Genomic DNA, 16,256 nt, shown 5'->3' on the forward strand with positions numbered 1-16,256 from the left:
CTCAGAGTCTGTTTGATTAACACACAGGACGCACGGTTTTGTTCAAGACACTTCCATGAGCAAACAATTGTTTTTTAAATACACAAGGAAACTGAACAACGGGATTCCTGTTGACGCTAATTATTCAAAATGGGGGTCAAATGCTGTTGGGTAGAGGAGTATTTTTAAAAATGTTTAAAATGAGCACTCCTCATCCAGATGCACCTACTTTCTCTCCGACGCTCTTTACTTCCTCAATATATTATATTGTCAGTGTTTTTAGCGATTTCTACTGAAAAACCTGTTGTGTTAGCGACTTTTTTTCAGAGTCTGAGCTCTGCATCAAATAAGGTACCATGGATTCCTGTTTCTGTACCTCCCTCCATAGAAAAAAGTATATAGCTCTCCTAGATAGACGTATGATAAAACGGTTGGGATTGGGAACCCCTGCTCTAACTGTTAGAGCAGGGGTTCCCAATCCCAACCGTTTTTGTCCCAAGGACCGGTACCTAGTCAATTTTAATGCCTTGATTTTAAGATGCATCATTTTTAAACAAAGGATGTGGCTGTTTTTCAAGATGGTTTATTTTTCATTCCCACAAGGGTTAGGGTAAAAGCAACAGCAACGAAAGCAACAGCAATGAAAGGCCTTCTATATGCAATCATATAAAATAATAGAATTTATAAGAGAATCACAAAAAGGTCACGCAAGACTTAAATAAGCACAAAAGCAGTGCAAAGACATTTAGGGCACTTACATTGCTTAATTTACAGTGGTTTGTTTGCATGTCATGAACTAGGTGGCAACAAAGGCTAATTGTATGAATTGAATATACCAATGATTCAACTTTCAGAACAATTCACAAAATGTTTCCCTTTTCTCCAATACAAATAATTGTACGGATTCTATGTGTTGGAGGAAATAAAATGACTCGTATAGCATAAGTTATAAAATATGACAAGATACTTTTTTTATTATTTGGGCTTTTCTGGAAATATTTCAAGGCCCGGTTCTAACTGGTCCGTGGACCGGGTGCTGGGATTCGCTGAGCTAGATGAGGGAAAGACAACGCCAAAGAAAGGAGAGACTCCAGAGAGCAGAGGTCCACCAGGCCACCCTAACCCAAGCAAATAGTGTAGTTTTTTTATATGATGACCTCACAACGACTTTTTGCATCACTTCTTGTGGGGCCACAGCCCTCAACAAGTGATTCAACAAATCAACAAAACAGGTAACCACATTAGATATGTTCATGTTTGATCTGAAATCATGACTCCCCTAACTACAGCGGCCTCAATGCCGGGGGAGTGCACAAAAGCCAGATTCAAAAAAGGGAGATGTGAAGTTGGCTGTTAGTGTCTTAAATTCAGCGTCCTGATGTACTGCTACCACTACCCTTGTGTCAGAGGGACAGAAAACATTCAAATCCCTCGATAGAAGTTCAGCTTTTTACTCTCTGCAAGTTCCAGGATACGTTTGTACTCTTGCCCTCCACCATGGGGTCCAGTTCCAAAATGTTTGTGTCGAAGCTCCTCCCAGTAGTGTCTCCAGTTTCCATCCTTGTCTGCGCCAAATCCAAATACACTGACCTGAGAAATCAGACACGTAGCTGTTCACTATCATAGAGAATATCATGGTGAATTATAGTGTATATTGATGTTTCTATTGGACTTACCTCATCACAAATGTGCATTGCAAGCACCACACCCATAAAGCCAGTGGATGGATATCCTCCTTTTTTTCCCAGCCAGTTTTCATGGACATATTGGATAAAGCCTGGATAGAGAACCTTTACCTGGGTGCATGAGGAGCTCAGAATCAGCCTCTGCAAGTGGCATTACATTGACATACCTTTCAGAACTAGAAAACATTTGTAAAAGGTCACCACCATGTGATAACTGGAAAAACCATGAACATCACATAAAACCCACCAAACCCTGATTTGCTTTGACTGTTGATTTTAACCCTTTGTATGTCCTGTGAAAAAGACAAAAACATAACACAATAACATTGGAGTTGGTACAGGAGAAATGAAATATTGTGTACATTTTTGTGGAAAAACATAGACCCAGAATCATGCAACAATGATGAAAACCATAAATGATGTGTATCGGTGTGGTTCAGCCTTCATGTGATCTAAAGCAAATGTTTAGAAAATAAAAAATAATAATTGTTTGCATTTCCTTGAGAATAATACGCTTTGCTTCCCATCATTTTTTTCTGTTAATGGAAATGTTCAAAATGTGGCCTGGAATTGGACGGTCCCTAAACAAAGACTTGTAAAGTCGATTAAACTTGAAGTGATCGTAGTTTCTGAGATTCAGACATTGCTAAGCACTTCTTAAGTAATTTAAACATATGTTGTTTGGTTTATTGTATATTGTGTTGACTTACATTTTCACCGATTTTTTGGTGAAAGCGCTGACTAGCCACTCAAGGTCCCTTATTTTGAAGGGAAATAGCATGAGATGTGTGTGGTCATCCAAATCCACAGCGCTCTCTGGGTACATGATGTGGAGAGTCGTTTTGTTTCCCACGTCCCCTTCGTAGCCCACAATACGAGCTGTATTAAACCTAGATTGTACAATCAAGGGAAATAACATCAGTATCGTTTATATTTTCGGGACTATATGTAGTTATAGGCCTACATCTCTTTGATTGTTTGTTGATATACATTCATGGTTCATTTAGCTCATCAATGGCGGCTAAGAATGACCTAGTCCAATGGACTTAATCTTCAATAAGAGACAAGCAGGAAATCTAGTCCGGCATCCACAGGGGGCAGGAAGGGTACACTGGCATAATTTACCTTATGATGACATCATGAAAGTCAATGAGGGGTCCATAGTGAGACCCCAGCAAATTAACTGAATTCCCAACCACAGCACAGGTCCTGCAGCGATCAGGGCTGGAGTCCATGAAGCTCTCCTGTTGTGGGAAATTCTCAAACACCTTCAGTTCGGCCATTCTGTAGCTGAGGAAGGCATTATCGCCAAATTGCAAATTCTGATTTGAAGAGAAGAGGATAATTAATTATCTTCCTTTACTGTTGTACCGGTGGGTAGAAGTTTAAGACATTGAGTATTGATATATTTGATGTGGATTTTGAATCTAGATTTACTTGCTTATACTTGTTAGTATCTAACATTGTTTTATTGTATATATTCACCTTCCACCATCTGAAATCACGCCCTGAGAGAGAGTTGTTCTGCGTCAAAAAGGGATTGAGAGACGTGTCGAAGAGTTTCGTAAACCATGGATCATCACCATCTGTAACACATCTATTGCACGCGCACGGAGGCAAGCCCTTAAGCCTGAACCAGGCCCGCAACTTGTAAATCCACAAATGTTTGTTGGTTGTAGCAATTTGAAGTAGCAAAACTATGCACATTATCGCAGTCATGAATAGGATAGTGTGTACTCCTCGTCTGGGGCTTGCCATTTTGAGAATGGGAAGATTCATTCTGTGAAAGATGGACATTTAAATGTGGCGATCTCAATAAATACTCTTAAAGTATTCTTTCAATTATTCACAATTTTGGAACGTTAAACACAATAAACTTGACACGTCTGATATCCGAGCAACCACATGAAGCCTATATGTCTGGAAGCCTAAATCCAGGCAACAGCACAGTGTAAAATGATTTAAAAGTTTATAATTGCTGAACCAGTGTTTTGTCCATTATAATCTAGACATAAATAAAGTGATCTCCAGAAGAAGGGAGAATAATTTATGTGACCTAATAGGGCAACACATGTATTAATGTTTTAATTTTTACACCGCATTGCACCCCTTTGGACTGTGGTAACCTTGCGTTGTTGATTTAGTGCATCATGCGTCTTCCTTCGGTCTTATTCAGTTATAAGGAAACGATTTGAATTTCCAGTTGGTGCCCTGCTGAGAGCTTGATGATGTTTTAGACTTGAGGCTAAACTCATTCCCTCTCTACTGATCCTAATCCTGTTCAATTTAAGTCCGTTTTTGAGAACGAGTTGATGGTTTGAGTCCAGGTTCTTCATACATGGCTGGGTTTCTACTTCTGGTGAACGCTAAATGTTAATGTGCTTGAAATAGATATTTTTCACGATATGCTATCAACACAAAGGCCTCATACATCTGTGAGCTAATCTAGATGAACTAGATGCAAAAGAATAGCGACAATACAACGGAAATTTTGCCTTACCTTCCTTTGAACCTTCAGTCGTGTTTGATTGCAACATATTTATTGGGGCTCTACAATACAATGATAGAATGATATAAAATTTCCTCTCAGAGAAGTGGGAGTGTCCACCTAGTTGTATGCTGGATGGATCAATCTTAGACATAATTAAACCCCAATAGTACATTATTTTTTTTCCCTCTTGTATTAAGCTATTCAATCTTTTTTAAACCTCTTATACATAATTACACTTATATTCACATTTGTTACACTTTATTCAAACTTTTATCTCAGTGCAAACTAATAAGGTAATCAATACAACCTGTGTGTGTGTGTGTCATCATACAGCAACCCCACCTCTATCACTACCACCACACTAACTATTCTAACTACAGCAGTCATTCAACATTTGGTTGTCACCTTACTTAAAAATGTTAAGTCAGCGTTATCAGATACCGGTTTTAACTTTGGTTCCTTCGTGTTGAGTGCCCTCGTTGTAAAACTGTTGTATGTAAGGGACTCTTAGTCTGTGAATAGATGACAATTTTACCCATCTGTTTATGTTAACCTTCAACGAATTGATTTTTACACACATACTTATCAATACAATACAATACAAACAGTTTTATTAATCCCACCAGGGCCAATTTGTTTGAAGAAATTGGTGAAGTGATGGTTTGTTTCAAAGAATAGCCAACTAAAGCAGTACAGACACAGGATTTCGCAAGTGAAGGCAGGGCAACTTTATTTGTATATTATTTTCAAACATGAGGTAGACTCAAAGCACTTCACACATAGAAACATCGTCATACAATAAATGAAACCAAAAAAATTAAGGTTTATTGCAACAATAAATGCAGCGGGTGTGTTCCACACCAGCGCCAATCAGATTATGAATGATTGGAACAGATGCCTCCTGTGCTATGTCCCACCCTCTTCAACTTGGTGTAAGTATGCATACTGTACCAGGTGATGGTGCTAAAACAACCCAACCCACACATAATCCCACACAAAGAATGACTTTACTTTATAATAAAGCTGATGAGGTCGAGACCACATAATGGATAGAGGATGTCGTGAAAGCAGTGGACAAGGGTATCTACCAAGGGGAAGGGGTAACTTAGGCAAGGATAGAAGGATGGGGTGAACAGGATGTTCATTGACGATGGGTGGGTTGTCAGGCAGGCGAAGGTCCGATAACGGGTAGGCAGGCAGGCAGAAGGAGAACTAGAGAGGGGGAGAGGGGATTACTAAGGGAGCAAGGAATCGGGGCAAGACTGGAACAGAGCTGGTAGGGCGATACTAACTTGTAGCTGTAAACGACGAACTGGCGCGGGCAGACTGGAAATCCCCGACTGAAGTAGGGTACGGTGATTAGCATATTACCGGCAGGTGCGTCGAGGGGATGAGGACCAGAAGCAACCAGCGGCCACTAGATGGGGGTGTTGGACCGCGTAGCAGGACGTAGCGTGACAGTACCCCCCCCCTCGACGGACGCCTCTCGGCGGACGCCCCACCACGGGTGATCTCGGAGAAAGTCCCGGATGAGTGCGGCATCCAAGATGTGACTCCGGGGAGCCCAGGAACGCTCCTCAGGACCGTACCCCTCCCAGTCGACCAGGTACTGGTGGCCCCGGCGCCGCACATCCAGGAGGCGACGGACCGCCCAAGCCGGATGGTTGTCAATCACCCTTGGAAGGGGTGGAGGTGGGACGGGGGGGGACAACGGGCTGGTGGAGACGGGCTTGACCTGGGAGACATGGAAGGTTGGATGCACCCGGAGGGATGGGGGGAGCCTTAGACGAACGGCACTGGGGTTAATGACTCTTTCGATTTCAAAAGGACCGATGAAGCGGGGGGAGAGTTAGGGAGAGAAATCCCCTTTAAGGGGAGGTCCTTAGCCCGAAGCCAAACTCCTTGTCCGGGGGCGTACTGGGGGGCCGGTAGACGGTGCTTGTTGGCCTGTAGTTGAGAGCGGGAGGATGCACGGAGTAGCGCAGCGCGCGTGCGTCTCCAAGTGCGCCGGCATCTGTGCAGATGAGTCTGAATGGACGGGACCGCTATCTCTTCCTCCAATTCAGGGAACAGGGGTGGTTGGTATCCCAGGGAGGCCATGAATGGAGAGAGCCCCGTGGAAGCATTCACCAGTGTTATGGGCATATTCAACCCAGGGCAGCTGAGAGTTCCAAGAGGTGGGGCTGGCGTGGGTGATGCAACGAAGTGCCGCCTCCATCTCCTGATTATCTCGCTCGGATTGACCATTGGACTGGGGGTGAAATCCGGAGGAGAGATTGGGGGTGGCGCCAAGAGCCTTACAGAATGACCGCCAAACCTGTGAGGCAAACTGGGGGCCTCTGTCAGAGACTATGTCCGCGGGAATGCCATGCAGGTGGAACACATGTCTGACCAAAAGGTCGGCGGTCTCCCTTGAGGAGGGAAGCTTGGGGAGCGCGATGAAGTGGGCGGCCTTAGAAAAACGATCGATCACGGTCAAGATGGTGGTGTTGCCCTCGGACGTGGGTAGACCGGTGACGAAGTCCAGGGCTATGTGAGACCAGGGACGACTAGGGATGGGTAGAGGCCGTAGTAAACCGGAGCGGGGACGAGTTGAGGTCTTATTCCGGGCGCAGGTTGCACACGCCAAAATAAATGAGCGAACGTCCTGGTCCATGGTGGACCACCAAAAACGCCGCCGGATGAAGTCCAAAGTGCGGGTGATACCTGGGTGGCAGGTGAGTCGGGAGGAGTGCGCCCAGGTCAGTACTACCTTGGACCTTGCAGCGTCAGGAACGAACATACGGTTAGGGGGGCCGAGCCCATGCGAGAGCCTCGCCCCGAAGCGTGTCGATCAGGTAGGCTATCCGAGATCTATCGGTAGGGTGGGTCTGGGGCTGCATCTCAAACCCAAGGGAACACTGGAGAAGGAACGACCGACAGGATCCCAGGTCCCCTTCGTAGCGTTCGGGGGCTGGAATGAACGGCTCCCGGGGGAAGGCCGACGAACCCGGAACTGGGACTGGTAGTCAGGCAGGCAGGGGGTCTGGTGCCGGGCGGGCGATTGGATAGGCAAGGGCTCGACGATGGATGGGTAGTCAGGCAGGCGGGGGTCAGGTACCGGGTAGGCAGGCAGGCAGAAGGAGAACTAGAGAAGGGAAGAGGGGATTACTAAGGGAGCAAGGAATCGGGGCAAGACTGGAACAGAGGTGGTAGGGCGATACTAACTTGTAGCTGTAAACGACGAACTGGCGCCGGCAGACTGGAAATCCCCGACTGAAGTAGGGTACGGTGATTAGCATATTACCGGCAGGTGCGTCGAGGAGATGAGGACCAGAAGCCACCAGTGGCCACTAGATGGGGGTGTTGGACCGCGTAGCAGGACGTAGCGTGACACCCTTGTGTCAAAGGGACAGAAAACATTCAAAACCCTCGATAGAAATTCAGCTTTTTCCTCTCTGCAAGTTCCAGAATACGTTTGTACTCTTGCCCTCCACCATGGGGTCCAGTTCCAAAATGTTAGGGTTTCCTGGGTTTCCTGGGAATTCAGACACGTAGCTGTTCACTATCATAGAGAATATCATGGTGAATTATATTATTATATCATTGCACACCAATAAAGCCAGTGGATGGATACTTTCCTTTTTTTCCAGCCAGTTTTCATGGACATAATGGATGAAGCCAGGATAGAGAACCTTTACTTGGGTGCCTTGGTAGTGATGGTGTTAAATAACTGAAAAGGTTAAAATGCTACCTAGTTTAAATTTCTAAATAAATCATCCATTTGGATTGTTTGTCTTTGAGTTATTGTCACTGATTCATAGAGGGCAATATATTACACCAAGAGAGTAATTAAGGAAGGGTTCCTTGAGTTACCGAACATTTCTCTTGCTTTCACATGTTTTTTTTAGTGGACAAGTGAAGCGATAGATGAAAAAGGCTATTAGAGAAAGGTTTTTTGAAGAAGTATTTTGTAGTATTCTGGAAATACAAAAATACAGTATTTTATTTTGATATATTTTTTGGCTGCTGTATTTTGTAGCTTATTTTGATACATTTTAACTGAGAAATCCGCTGTAAAATGGATCTGGCATATGTTTGGTATGATAATGAGTTGGAATGTTTGTTTGGGAGCAAAAAAGCGCACATAGACGCATTCTTAAATTGGCTGATGGTATTGTGTGTATAAAATGTCCTTTTTAATAAACAATCTGTACACTTAAAAAGTTATCAATGCCTTGTTTTATATGTTAAGAACCTTATTATACTACCAAAGAAGTGTCGGGCTACTTCTAGCCTTGTAAGATGTTAAAAATAGCGTATAAACTAAAAATATTTAGTTCATACCATGAGACATGCCCCTATTGTTCCAAGTTTAAAGCGGTTTGGTAGAATCAGCTAAAAACAGCCAACTTGAGAATTCTATATACGTGCATATATGTCTATATGCGCTTTTTTGCTCTCAAACGAACATTCCAACTCGTTATCATACTGTAATGACCACAGGCGAGGTAGTGAGCGAAGTAAGTCCATAGGAGCTTCATTAGATTCCTCAAAAGGGACAGACAGGCGCAGCTCAACCGGAACACTCAACAACCGGACACACCCACCCGGAAGGAAACCCCCGGGACCCCCCTCTCAGAAGGCCCGCCCCTTCCTCCCAAACCCTGTGACGCTACATTACCCCCCCTTCAAAAAGTTCCTCGCCCCGAGGAATCACAGAAAAAACAGCCCCCAGAATAAACGTAACTTCTCTTTAACATGACGTGCTTCAACCCCCCCCCCCCACATAACAACAGGCACAACGCTGAACAAAATTACTAAACTCATCCTACAGATAGCAAACAAAGTCTTTTAAGGGCCCTGGTGGCCCCCTGGGCCGTCGAGAACCCCCTCCCCGGGCCTCCGGTACAAAGGGAACGGGGTCTTCAGCACCTGGGAGGGGGCGGGGGGCAAAGGGTATCGGATACAGGGGAGGGCTGGTTATCCCCGCCAGCTGGGGTAAAGGCGTCCGACCGAGGCCCCGCCGGTGTCGCCGGGGGGGTGGGCTTTGAGGCGGCAGGGCGGCAGTGAGGGGTAACGGGACCCCCCTGGGCCAGTGGGGAGGCACCCCCTTGGTACGGAGCCAGTCTGTCTCTGTGCAGTGCCACCCTTCTTCCTTTAGGTGGTAGGTGCAACCGGTACACCACCTCACCCAGCCTCTCCAGAACTCGACAGGGGCCCACCCAAGGACTGTCCAGTTTAGGGCATCTCCCCTTCTTCCTTTGGGGATTGAACACCCAAACTAGCTCTCCCGCCTGGAAATGCAGGCCTTTGCTTTTTATGTCGTAATTCCTTTTCTGCCTCACCCCTGCCCTCTGCTGTTGCTCCTGGGCAAATAGGTGGGCCGACTCCAGGCGATCTTGGAGTCTCCTGGCATACTCAGGGCCAGGGGAACAGTCTGGGGCATCCGGTGGACGACCGAATGCCAACTCCGCCGGGGTACCAAGCTCCCTTCCCAGCATGAGAAGGGAAGGCGTGCATGACGTAGACTCCTGCACGGTGGTGCGGCAAGCCATGAGAACCAGGGGAAGGTGGTTATCCCAGTCTCTCTGGTGCTGGGAGGTGAGGAGGGCCAGCTGTTGGCCCATTGTGCGGTGGAAGCGCTCCACCAGTCCATCACTCTGCGGCCTCTGGGGAGTGGTGCGGGTCTTATGGATGCCCAGGCGCTCACACATAGCGGAGAACACCCGGGACTCAAAATTTCTCCCCTGGTCGCTATGCAATGTCTCTGGCAACCCAAAAACGGCTGAACATGCCTTCCAACAGGGCGTCGGCCACGGTCTCAGCTTCCTGATCAGGGATGGCATAGGCTTCGGGCCACTCAGAGAAGTAGTCGATGGCAGTGAGAACAAAGCGGTTGCCACGGTCCGAGCGGGGCAGCGGCCCCACCACATCCACCGCCACCCTCTCCATAGGCGCGCCCACCAGAAACTGCTGAAGGGGAGCATGTGAGCGCCCGGTGGGGCCCTTCCGTGCGGTGCAGGGGTCACAACGACAGCAAAAGTCCTCGACATCCCTCCGGGACTGGCCCCAGTAAAAACCCTGGCGTAAGCGTCGGAGTGTCTTAGCAACCCCAAAGTGCCCCGACCCTGCGGCTCCATGCATGGCCTCGAGCACTAACCCTAGGCCCTTGGGAACCACAACCTGCTACCTCTCTTCGCCCGTGGCCGGCTCCTTCCAGGCCTGCTGCAGCACGCCCCGGCAGAGGCGCAGAGCCCCGAACTTGGTCCACAGTCCCTTGACATCTCTGGAGAGGGCGGCCACCTCCTCCCACGGTGGTTTTCGCTGCACCTCCACCCACTGCAACACCGGCTGAAGGTCGGTATCCTGCTCCTGCTGCTTTCTCCAATCGCCTCCATCTATGGTCTCCAACCCTCGGCAGATGACCTCCAACTGCTGCACCGCGGCGCATCCCTCCTCCTCTGCCCGCAGCTCTCTCTCGCGGGCCTCCTTCCTCTCGCAGCAGCGACACCCCTCGGCAGCGCAGGGCCGCCGAGAGAGTGCGTCGGCGTTGGTGTGTCGGGCTCCAGTCCGGTGTTCCACTCGGAAGAAGTAGGCCTGGAGTTCCTCCAACCACCTGGCCACCTGCCCTTCCGGCACTTTGAAGGTCATGAGCCACTGGAGAGCAGAGTGGTCAGTCCTCACTGTAGAAGGCAGGCCGCAGAGGTAGAACCTGAAGTGACGGATGGAGAGCACTACGGCCAAGAGCTCTCTGCGGGTAACGCAGTAACGCCGCTCCGCCTTGTTAAAGGCCCGGCTAAAGTACGCCACCACTCTCTCTCCATCGGGCCCCACTTGGGAGAGCACCCCTCCCACCCCGACGCCACTAGCATCGGTGTCCAGCATGAACGGCAGCGAGGGGTCAGCTGGGGCCAGCACGGGGGACTCGCTCAGGGCACGCTGAAGGCTGGTGAACGCCCCCTGGCACTGCTCAGTCCACAGGAAAACACTGTCCTTTTGTAGCAGCCTGTAAAGAGGAGCAGCCAAGCATGAAAAACCCCGCACAAACTTCCGGTAATAGGAAGCCAGGCCGAGGAAGCTCTTGAGCTGCTTCTGATTAGCCGGGGTGGGCCAGTCTGCAACCGCCTGCACTTTCGCTTCCATTGTGCGGATGCCCTCCCCCCCCACTGTGTGCCCCAAGAACTGTACCTCTCTGCGCATGAAGTGACACTTATCTGGATGCAGCTTCAGGCCCGCTGCACGGATCCGTTCCAGCACCCGGCGCAGGGACTCGAGGGCGGAGTCAAAGGCACTGCCATGCGCCAAGATATCGTCCAGGTATACCAGGCACTGTTGGCGGGGGATGCCTGACAAAACCCGGCCCATCAGGCGGGCGAAGGTGGCTGGAGCGTTACACAGTCCAAAACTAAGGACTTGGAACTGCCACAAACCCCGGCCTGTGCAGAACGCTGTCTTGGGTCTTGCTTCTGGGGTGAGGGGCACCTGGTAGTACCCACTGCGGAGGTCCAAGGCAGAGAACCAGGACGATCCCGAGACTAAGTCCAGGGACTCGTCGATGCGCGGCAGCGGGTACGAATCTTTTTTGGTCACCCCATTCACCGGCCTGTAGTCCGGGCAGAGCTGCCAGGTGCCGTTCTTTTTGGGGACCATGACGACAGCGGACGCCCAAGGACTGCCACAAGGCTCAATTACGCCTGCCTGCAGCATTTCCTCCACCGCTTGGTCACACGCCTCCTGACGTGCCAAAGGGAGACGACGCGGCCGACACTTGATAGGCCTGGCCTCCCCAGTGTCGATCTTGTCTAGCACCAAGGGAGTCCGGCCCACGTCATCCTCCCCCATAGCAAAACTGTCCTGGAACTCGGTTCTTTAGTCATATCTCCCTCACGGTCGGCGGCGACGCCCCCCCCTTCAGTCGTCATGACTGGGCCTGGGCTGCTTGGGGCACATAAGTCCTGGGAAAGGTTACGGACGCCACGGGCAGGGGATCGCTGACTTCGGGCTCTACTGCACACACTGCCGGCGAGATGGACCCCACGGGCGGCCCCGAACCTGAGCCAGTGGGCAACAAAGCGATCACAGGCCCCCCTCGGAAGCTCACCGTGCCCCCGTCCAGATCGAGTCGGCAACCTGTGGCCTTCAAAAAGTCACAGCCCAGAATACATGGGTCCTGCACCGCTGCTACCCACACTGGGTGACGTACGTCCTTTCCCCCCACAGTCAATGTAAGTAGCCCCGTACCTTTCATCGGGGCCAGCCCCCCTGTGGCCGTGCGCAGCTGCACGTCAGTGGGCTCCAACCGAATCCACTCCGGGCACACGTCTGGTCTGAGCACCGTCACTGATGAACCGGTATCCACCAGGGCCGAACACGGCACCCCCTCCACGGCCACAGGAACATAGCATGAATCCCCGTCACCGAGTCGACCCACCACCATCGCCGTCCTTGAAGCTTCGATGACGTCTGCTTCTGGGGGAAGTGGGTCTTGGCTCCCCCACCTGTGCTGACGTGGCCCCTCCGTTTCTGGAACAGCTGGGGCGGGGGGAGCGGGGGAAGAACTGTTTAAGGTCCGCACATCCCCCCCTGTGCGGGCCCTGTGGCGTTTCCCGGACCCGCGTGTGTGGGGCAATCTCTGACCAATTGTCCGGGTTGGCCACACCCCCAACAGGCTCTTTGGTCGGGACGCTGTCGAATGCGTAACGGCTGCAGTGATACGGCCCTTATCAGTTCCGTAATTTCTGTCGCCCACGCCGGCTTTTCCTCCGCCACCGGGCCCCGGGCTGCTCCCCCTGCCGGATAACTCCCTCTCGGGCCCCCCTCAGTGACCGCGCCCCACACGATTTCCCTCTCCACGGCCATCTCCAAAGCCGACTGAAGAGAAATTGGGTGCTGTAATTGCACTTGAACCCGCAGCTCCAGAGGAAGGAGGGCTCTGATGAACTGGTCCCGTGCCAACTCGCTCTGCACGCTGGGGGGCATATGTGCATATGCCCTACGTGTCAGGCTCTCAATGTCATTAGCCAACACCCTCAGCGACTCCCCCGGCTTCCTGCAGCAGTTACCAAGCTCATTACGAAGGAGCTCCGGCTTCACACATTGTCCAAACCGCCTCTGCAAGGCCCCCACTAAAGCTCCGTAATCCCGTCTCTCCCCCGGTGAAAGCAGCAGCAGGCACGACAACGCGTCGTCTGTGAGGCACAAAGCCAGCTGCAATGCTTTAGCCTCTACTGTCCATCCCCCAGCGTCAGCCAGCAGTTCAAATTGAGCATGAAACGCCTTCCAGTCAGACCTACCGGAGTACTTAGGCGTCTTAACCGAAACGGCGGCAACTGGGACATGGGGGGCGGCAACTGGAACATGGGCGCCGCCATGTCTGTTTACCTCCCGAGCCGCGGGCTCCCGCTCCGGGCGTGCGGGAAGAGAAGACAACCCTGCGTCGGCCGCCAGCTTCCTTGCAGCTTCTCTCAACCCCTCTCTGGCCCCTTGGGAAGCTCTGCGAAACTCCCCATACGCGTCCTCTGTCCATCCAAACGCACCAGTCTCCTGCTCCACCTCCTCCTCTTTCACTTGACATGAAAAGACATGACCGACGCGAACTAACCGACACACTGAAACTAACGCTGTAGCCCGACCGCGACGTAAATCCAAAGTAGCCCTCCGCTTGGACGCACAACTGTAAACCCACTCCCGTCGTTTGTTCACTTCTGACACCAATGTAATGACCACAGGCGAGGTAGTGAGCGAAGTAAGTCCATAGGAGCTTTATTAGATTCCTCAAAAGGGACAGACAGGCGCAGCTCAACCGGAACACTCAACAACCGGACACACCCACCCGGAAGGAAACCCCCGGGACCCCCCTCTCAGAAGGCCCGCCCCTTCCTCCCAAACCCTGTGACGCTACAATACTAAACATAACAGATCCATTTTACACTGGATTTCTCCTTTAAGGGTGGTATTTGGTATTTTATTTGGAAATACATTTTGATGTATTTGAGCCAATCCCTGACCATGGACCATCCTCTCGGAAATTCTATGAATGAAATTCATGTTGACGGAATGGCACTATATCCCTATTTTCGCCCACACATCTTGAATTTAAAAGACCATTTTCGTTGCTTCGAGGAGGTTATATATAATAAATATATTTATTTATTACAAGGCTCTTCTCGATGCTGTGGAACGCTCCGTTCACTTGCATGGCCCTTCCCAACTTCTGCCGGTGAATTTTTTTTCGATAATTGATCGTTGCTAAGCATATAATGACCGCTGTCAATGAAAGTGAATTTTTTTGCCTCTGATTCACGTCTTTGTATCACTCCGAAAGTAGTACGGTAACTTATCAACCCCAGCGCATTCGGTTGCTAAACGACGTCAACGTCATTGGCAGACTATTTCTCTGCAGATCAACACGAAGAATGGTCACAAATCAATTATAAAAAGACACACCGTGTGAGTTTTTTTTTTCGTTTTGAAAAGTAGCCGTGTAATCAGTGGGATAATGTATAGAACGTCGCAGGTCATTATCAAAAATAAAATCCTGTTCGCCCTGCTGGGGCTTATTTTTCCCGATAATGAACGGCGTTCTATGCATTATCCATTACATATATATATTATTATTTATTATATACGAAGATCACCTCCTCGAAGCAACAAAATAAATAAATAAATAAATATATATAAATATGTATATGAACTGGTTGATTTGAGTGTGTCTACATCCATTGATGTAGGATGTTTGGTTTTATAGCCATAATTAAAACGGCATGCGAGCTGCTGGTTTCAACGTCCATCGCAACTTAGTAGTTATTCAACATTTGGTTGTCATCTTAATTAAAAATGTTAAAAAAGTCATGGTTTTCAGATACCGGTTTAGACTTTGGTTCCTTCGTGTTGAGTGTCCTCGTTAAACTGTAACGGACTCTTATTCTGTGAATAGATTGGGAATTCACCCATTTGTTTCCAATACAATACAATACAAACAACTTTAATAATCCCACCAGGGTCAATTTGTTTGAAGAAATTGGTGAAGTGATGGTTTGCTTCAAAGAATATGTTAAAGCTCATGGCTACTGTCAAATAAAAGGTAACATAAAGCCAGAGGTGGCAAGAGTACAAAAATATTCTACTCAAGTAAAAGTATGATTACTTGGATGAAATTTTACCAGGGACGGCTGGTATCAATGGGCTAGTGGGGCTAAGCCCTCCCTATATTTTAAAATAAACATGAGAACATTATTAAATTAATGAAAATATTAAAATATAATAATTACTAAAACTTATAATTGGTTGATTTTGGTGCAACGGAGAAGCAACAGCACCAAATAATCACAAAAACGCAGGAGATACATATAGATATGTTGTGTGGGCTTAGAAAAGTCAGCCCAGACAGTTCGTCTGGGCTGACTTTTCTAAGCCCACTTAAGAAAATCAGCATCCAATCGGTGTCGTCCAATCGTGATTGACAGATGTTATGACATACCCCCTTGATTTAGAGACCATTTGGGCTAAATGAATATAGCCCAGACCAACAGTGACAGTTACTCTCACTGGCGACGGACACTGTTGGAGGCGGGAGGAAAAAAGTGAAAAAAACCCTGACCACAATGGCGAGCGCTAATTTACCTAACGAAGTGGACTATCTACTGACTCATCCGTTTTCGTTGATGTCTTTAGAAGAAAAAAAAGAAATAAAGAGACTGGGGGCACATCGGCCAAACGATGTTCAGATAAAACAAAAGGACACGCGACAAAATCGTTCATTTTGCACCTCTTGGTTCGAAAGGAAAGACTGGCTAACGGCTAGCTTAGCTAGGAGCGCTCTCTTATGTTTCACTTGCGTGCTGTTCGGAGGAGACACAGCTTGGACCCAACAAGGGGTTGTGGATTTAAAACATGTGTCCTGTAAAATAAAGAAACATGAATGCAGTGCAACTCACATTGGAAACTGTGTGAAGCTTTCAATGTTGGGCAAAGTAAATATTGCCTGTCAGCTGGATGACGGCCACAGCATCTCCCCGTACACAGAGACAACGAGCAGGTGAAGAAAAACAGACTTTCACAATCTTCAGTGCACTTTTTCGGAGACATTGAAATGAACACAAATAGCAATGACAACCCCT

The 16,256-nt window shown here is 48.8% G+C and overlaps 1 protein-coding gene across 1 annotated transcript; it reads right to left on the bottom strand.

Moving 5' to 3' along the window:
• Positions 1–1,401: 1,401 nt before the first annotated feature.
• Positions 1,402–2,947, bottom strand: LOC307071389 (CMP-N-acetylneuraminate-beta-galactosamide-alpha-2,3-sialyltransferase 2-like; the record flags this gene model as incomplete). Its single annotated transcript, XM_079730370.1, has 5 exons — positions 1,402–1,569; positions 1,656–1,775; positions 1,912–1,957; positions 2,375–2,554; positions 2,790–2,947. 5 exons carry the CDS (start codon positions 2,945–2,947, stop codon positions 1,402–1,404), a joined length of 672 nt encoding a protein of 223 aa, XP_079586496.1.
• Positions 2,948–16,256: the final 13,309 nt, after the last annotated feature.

This window comes from Pollachius pollachius (assembly GCF_949987615.1).
Source record: "Pollachius pollachius genome assembly, chromosome: 2".
NCBI classification, from domain to species: Eukaryota; Metazoa; Chordata; class Actinopteri; order Gadiformes; family Gadidae; genus Pollachius; species Pollachius pollachius.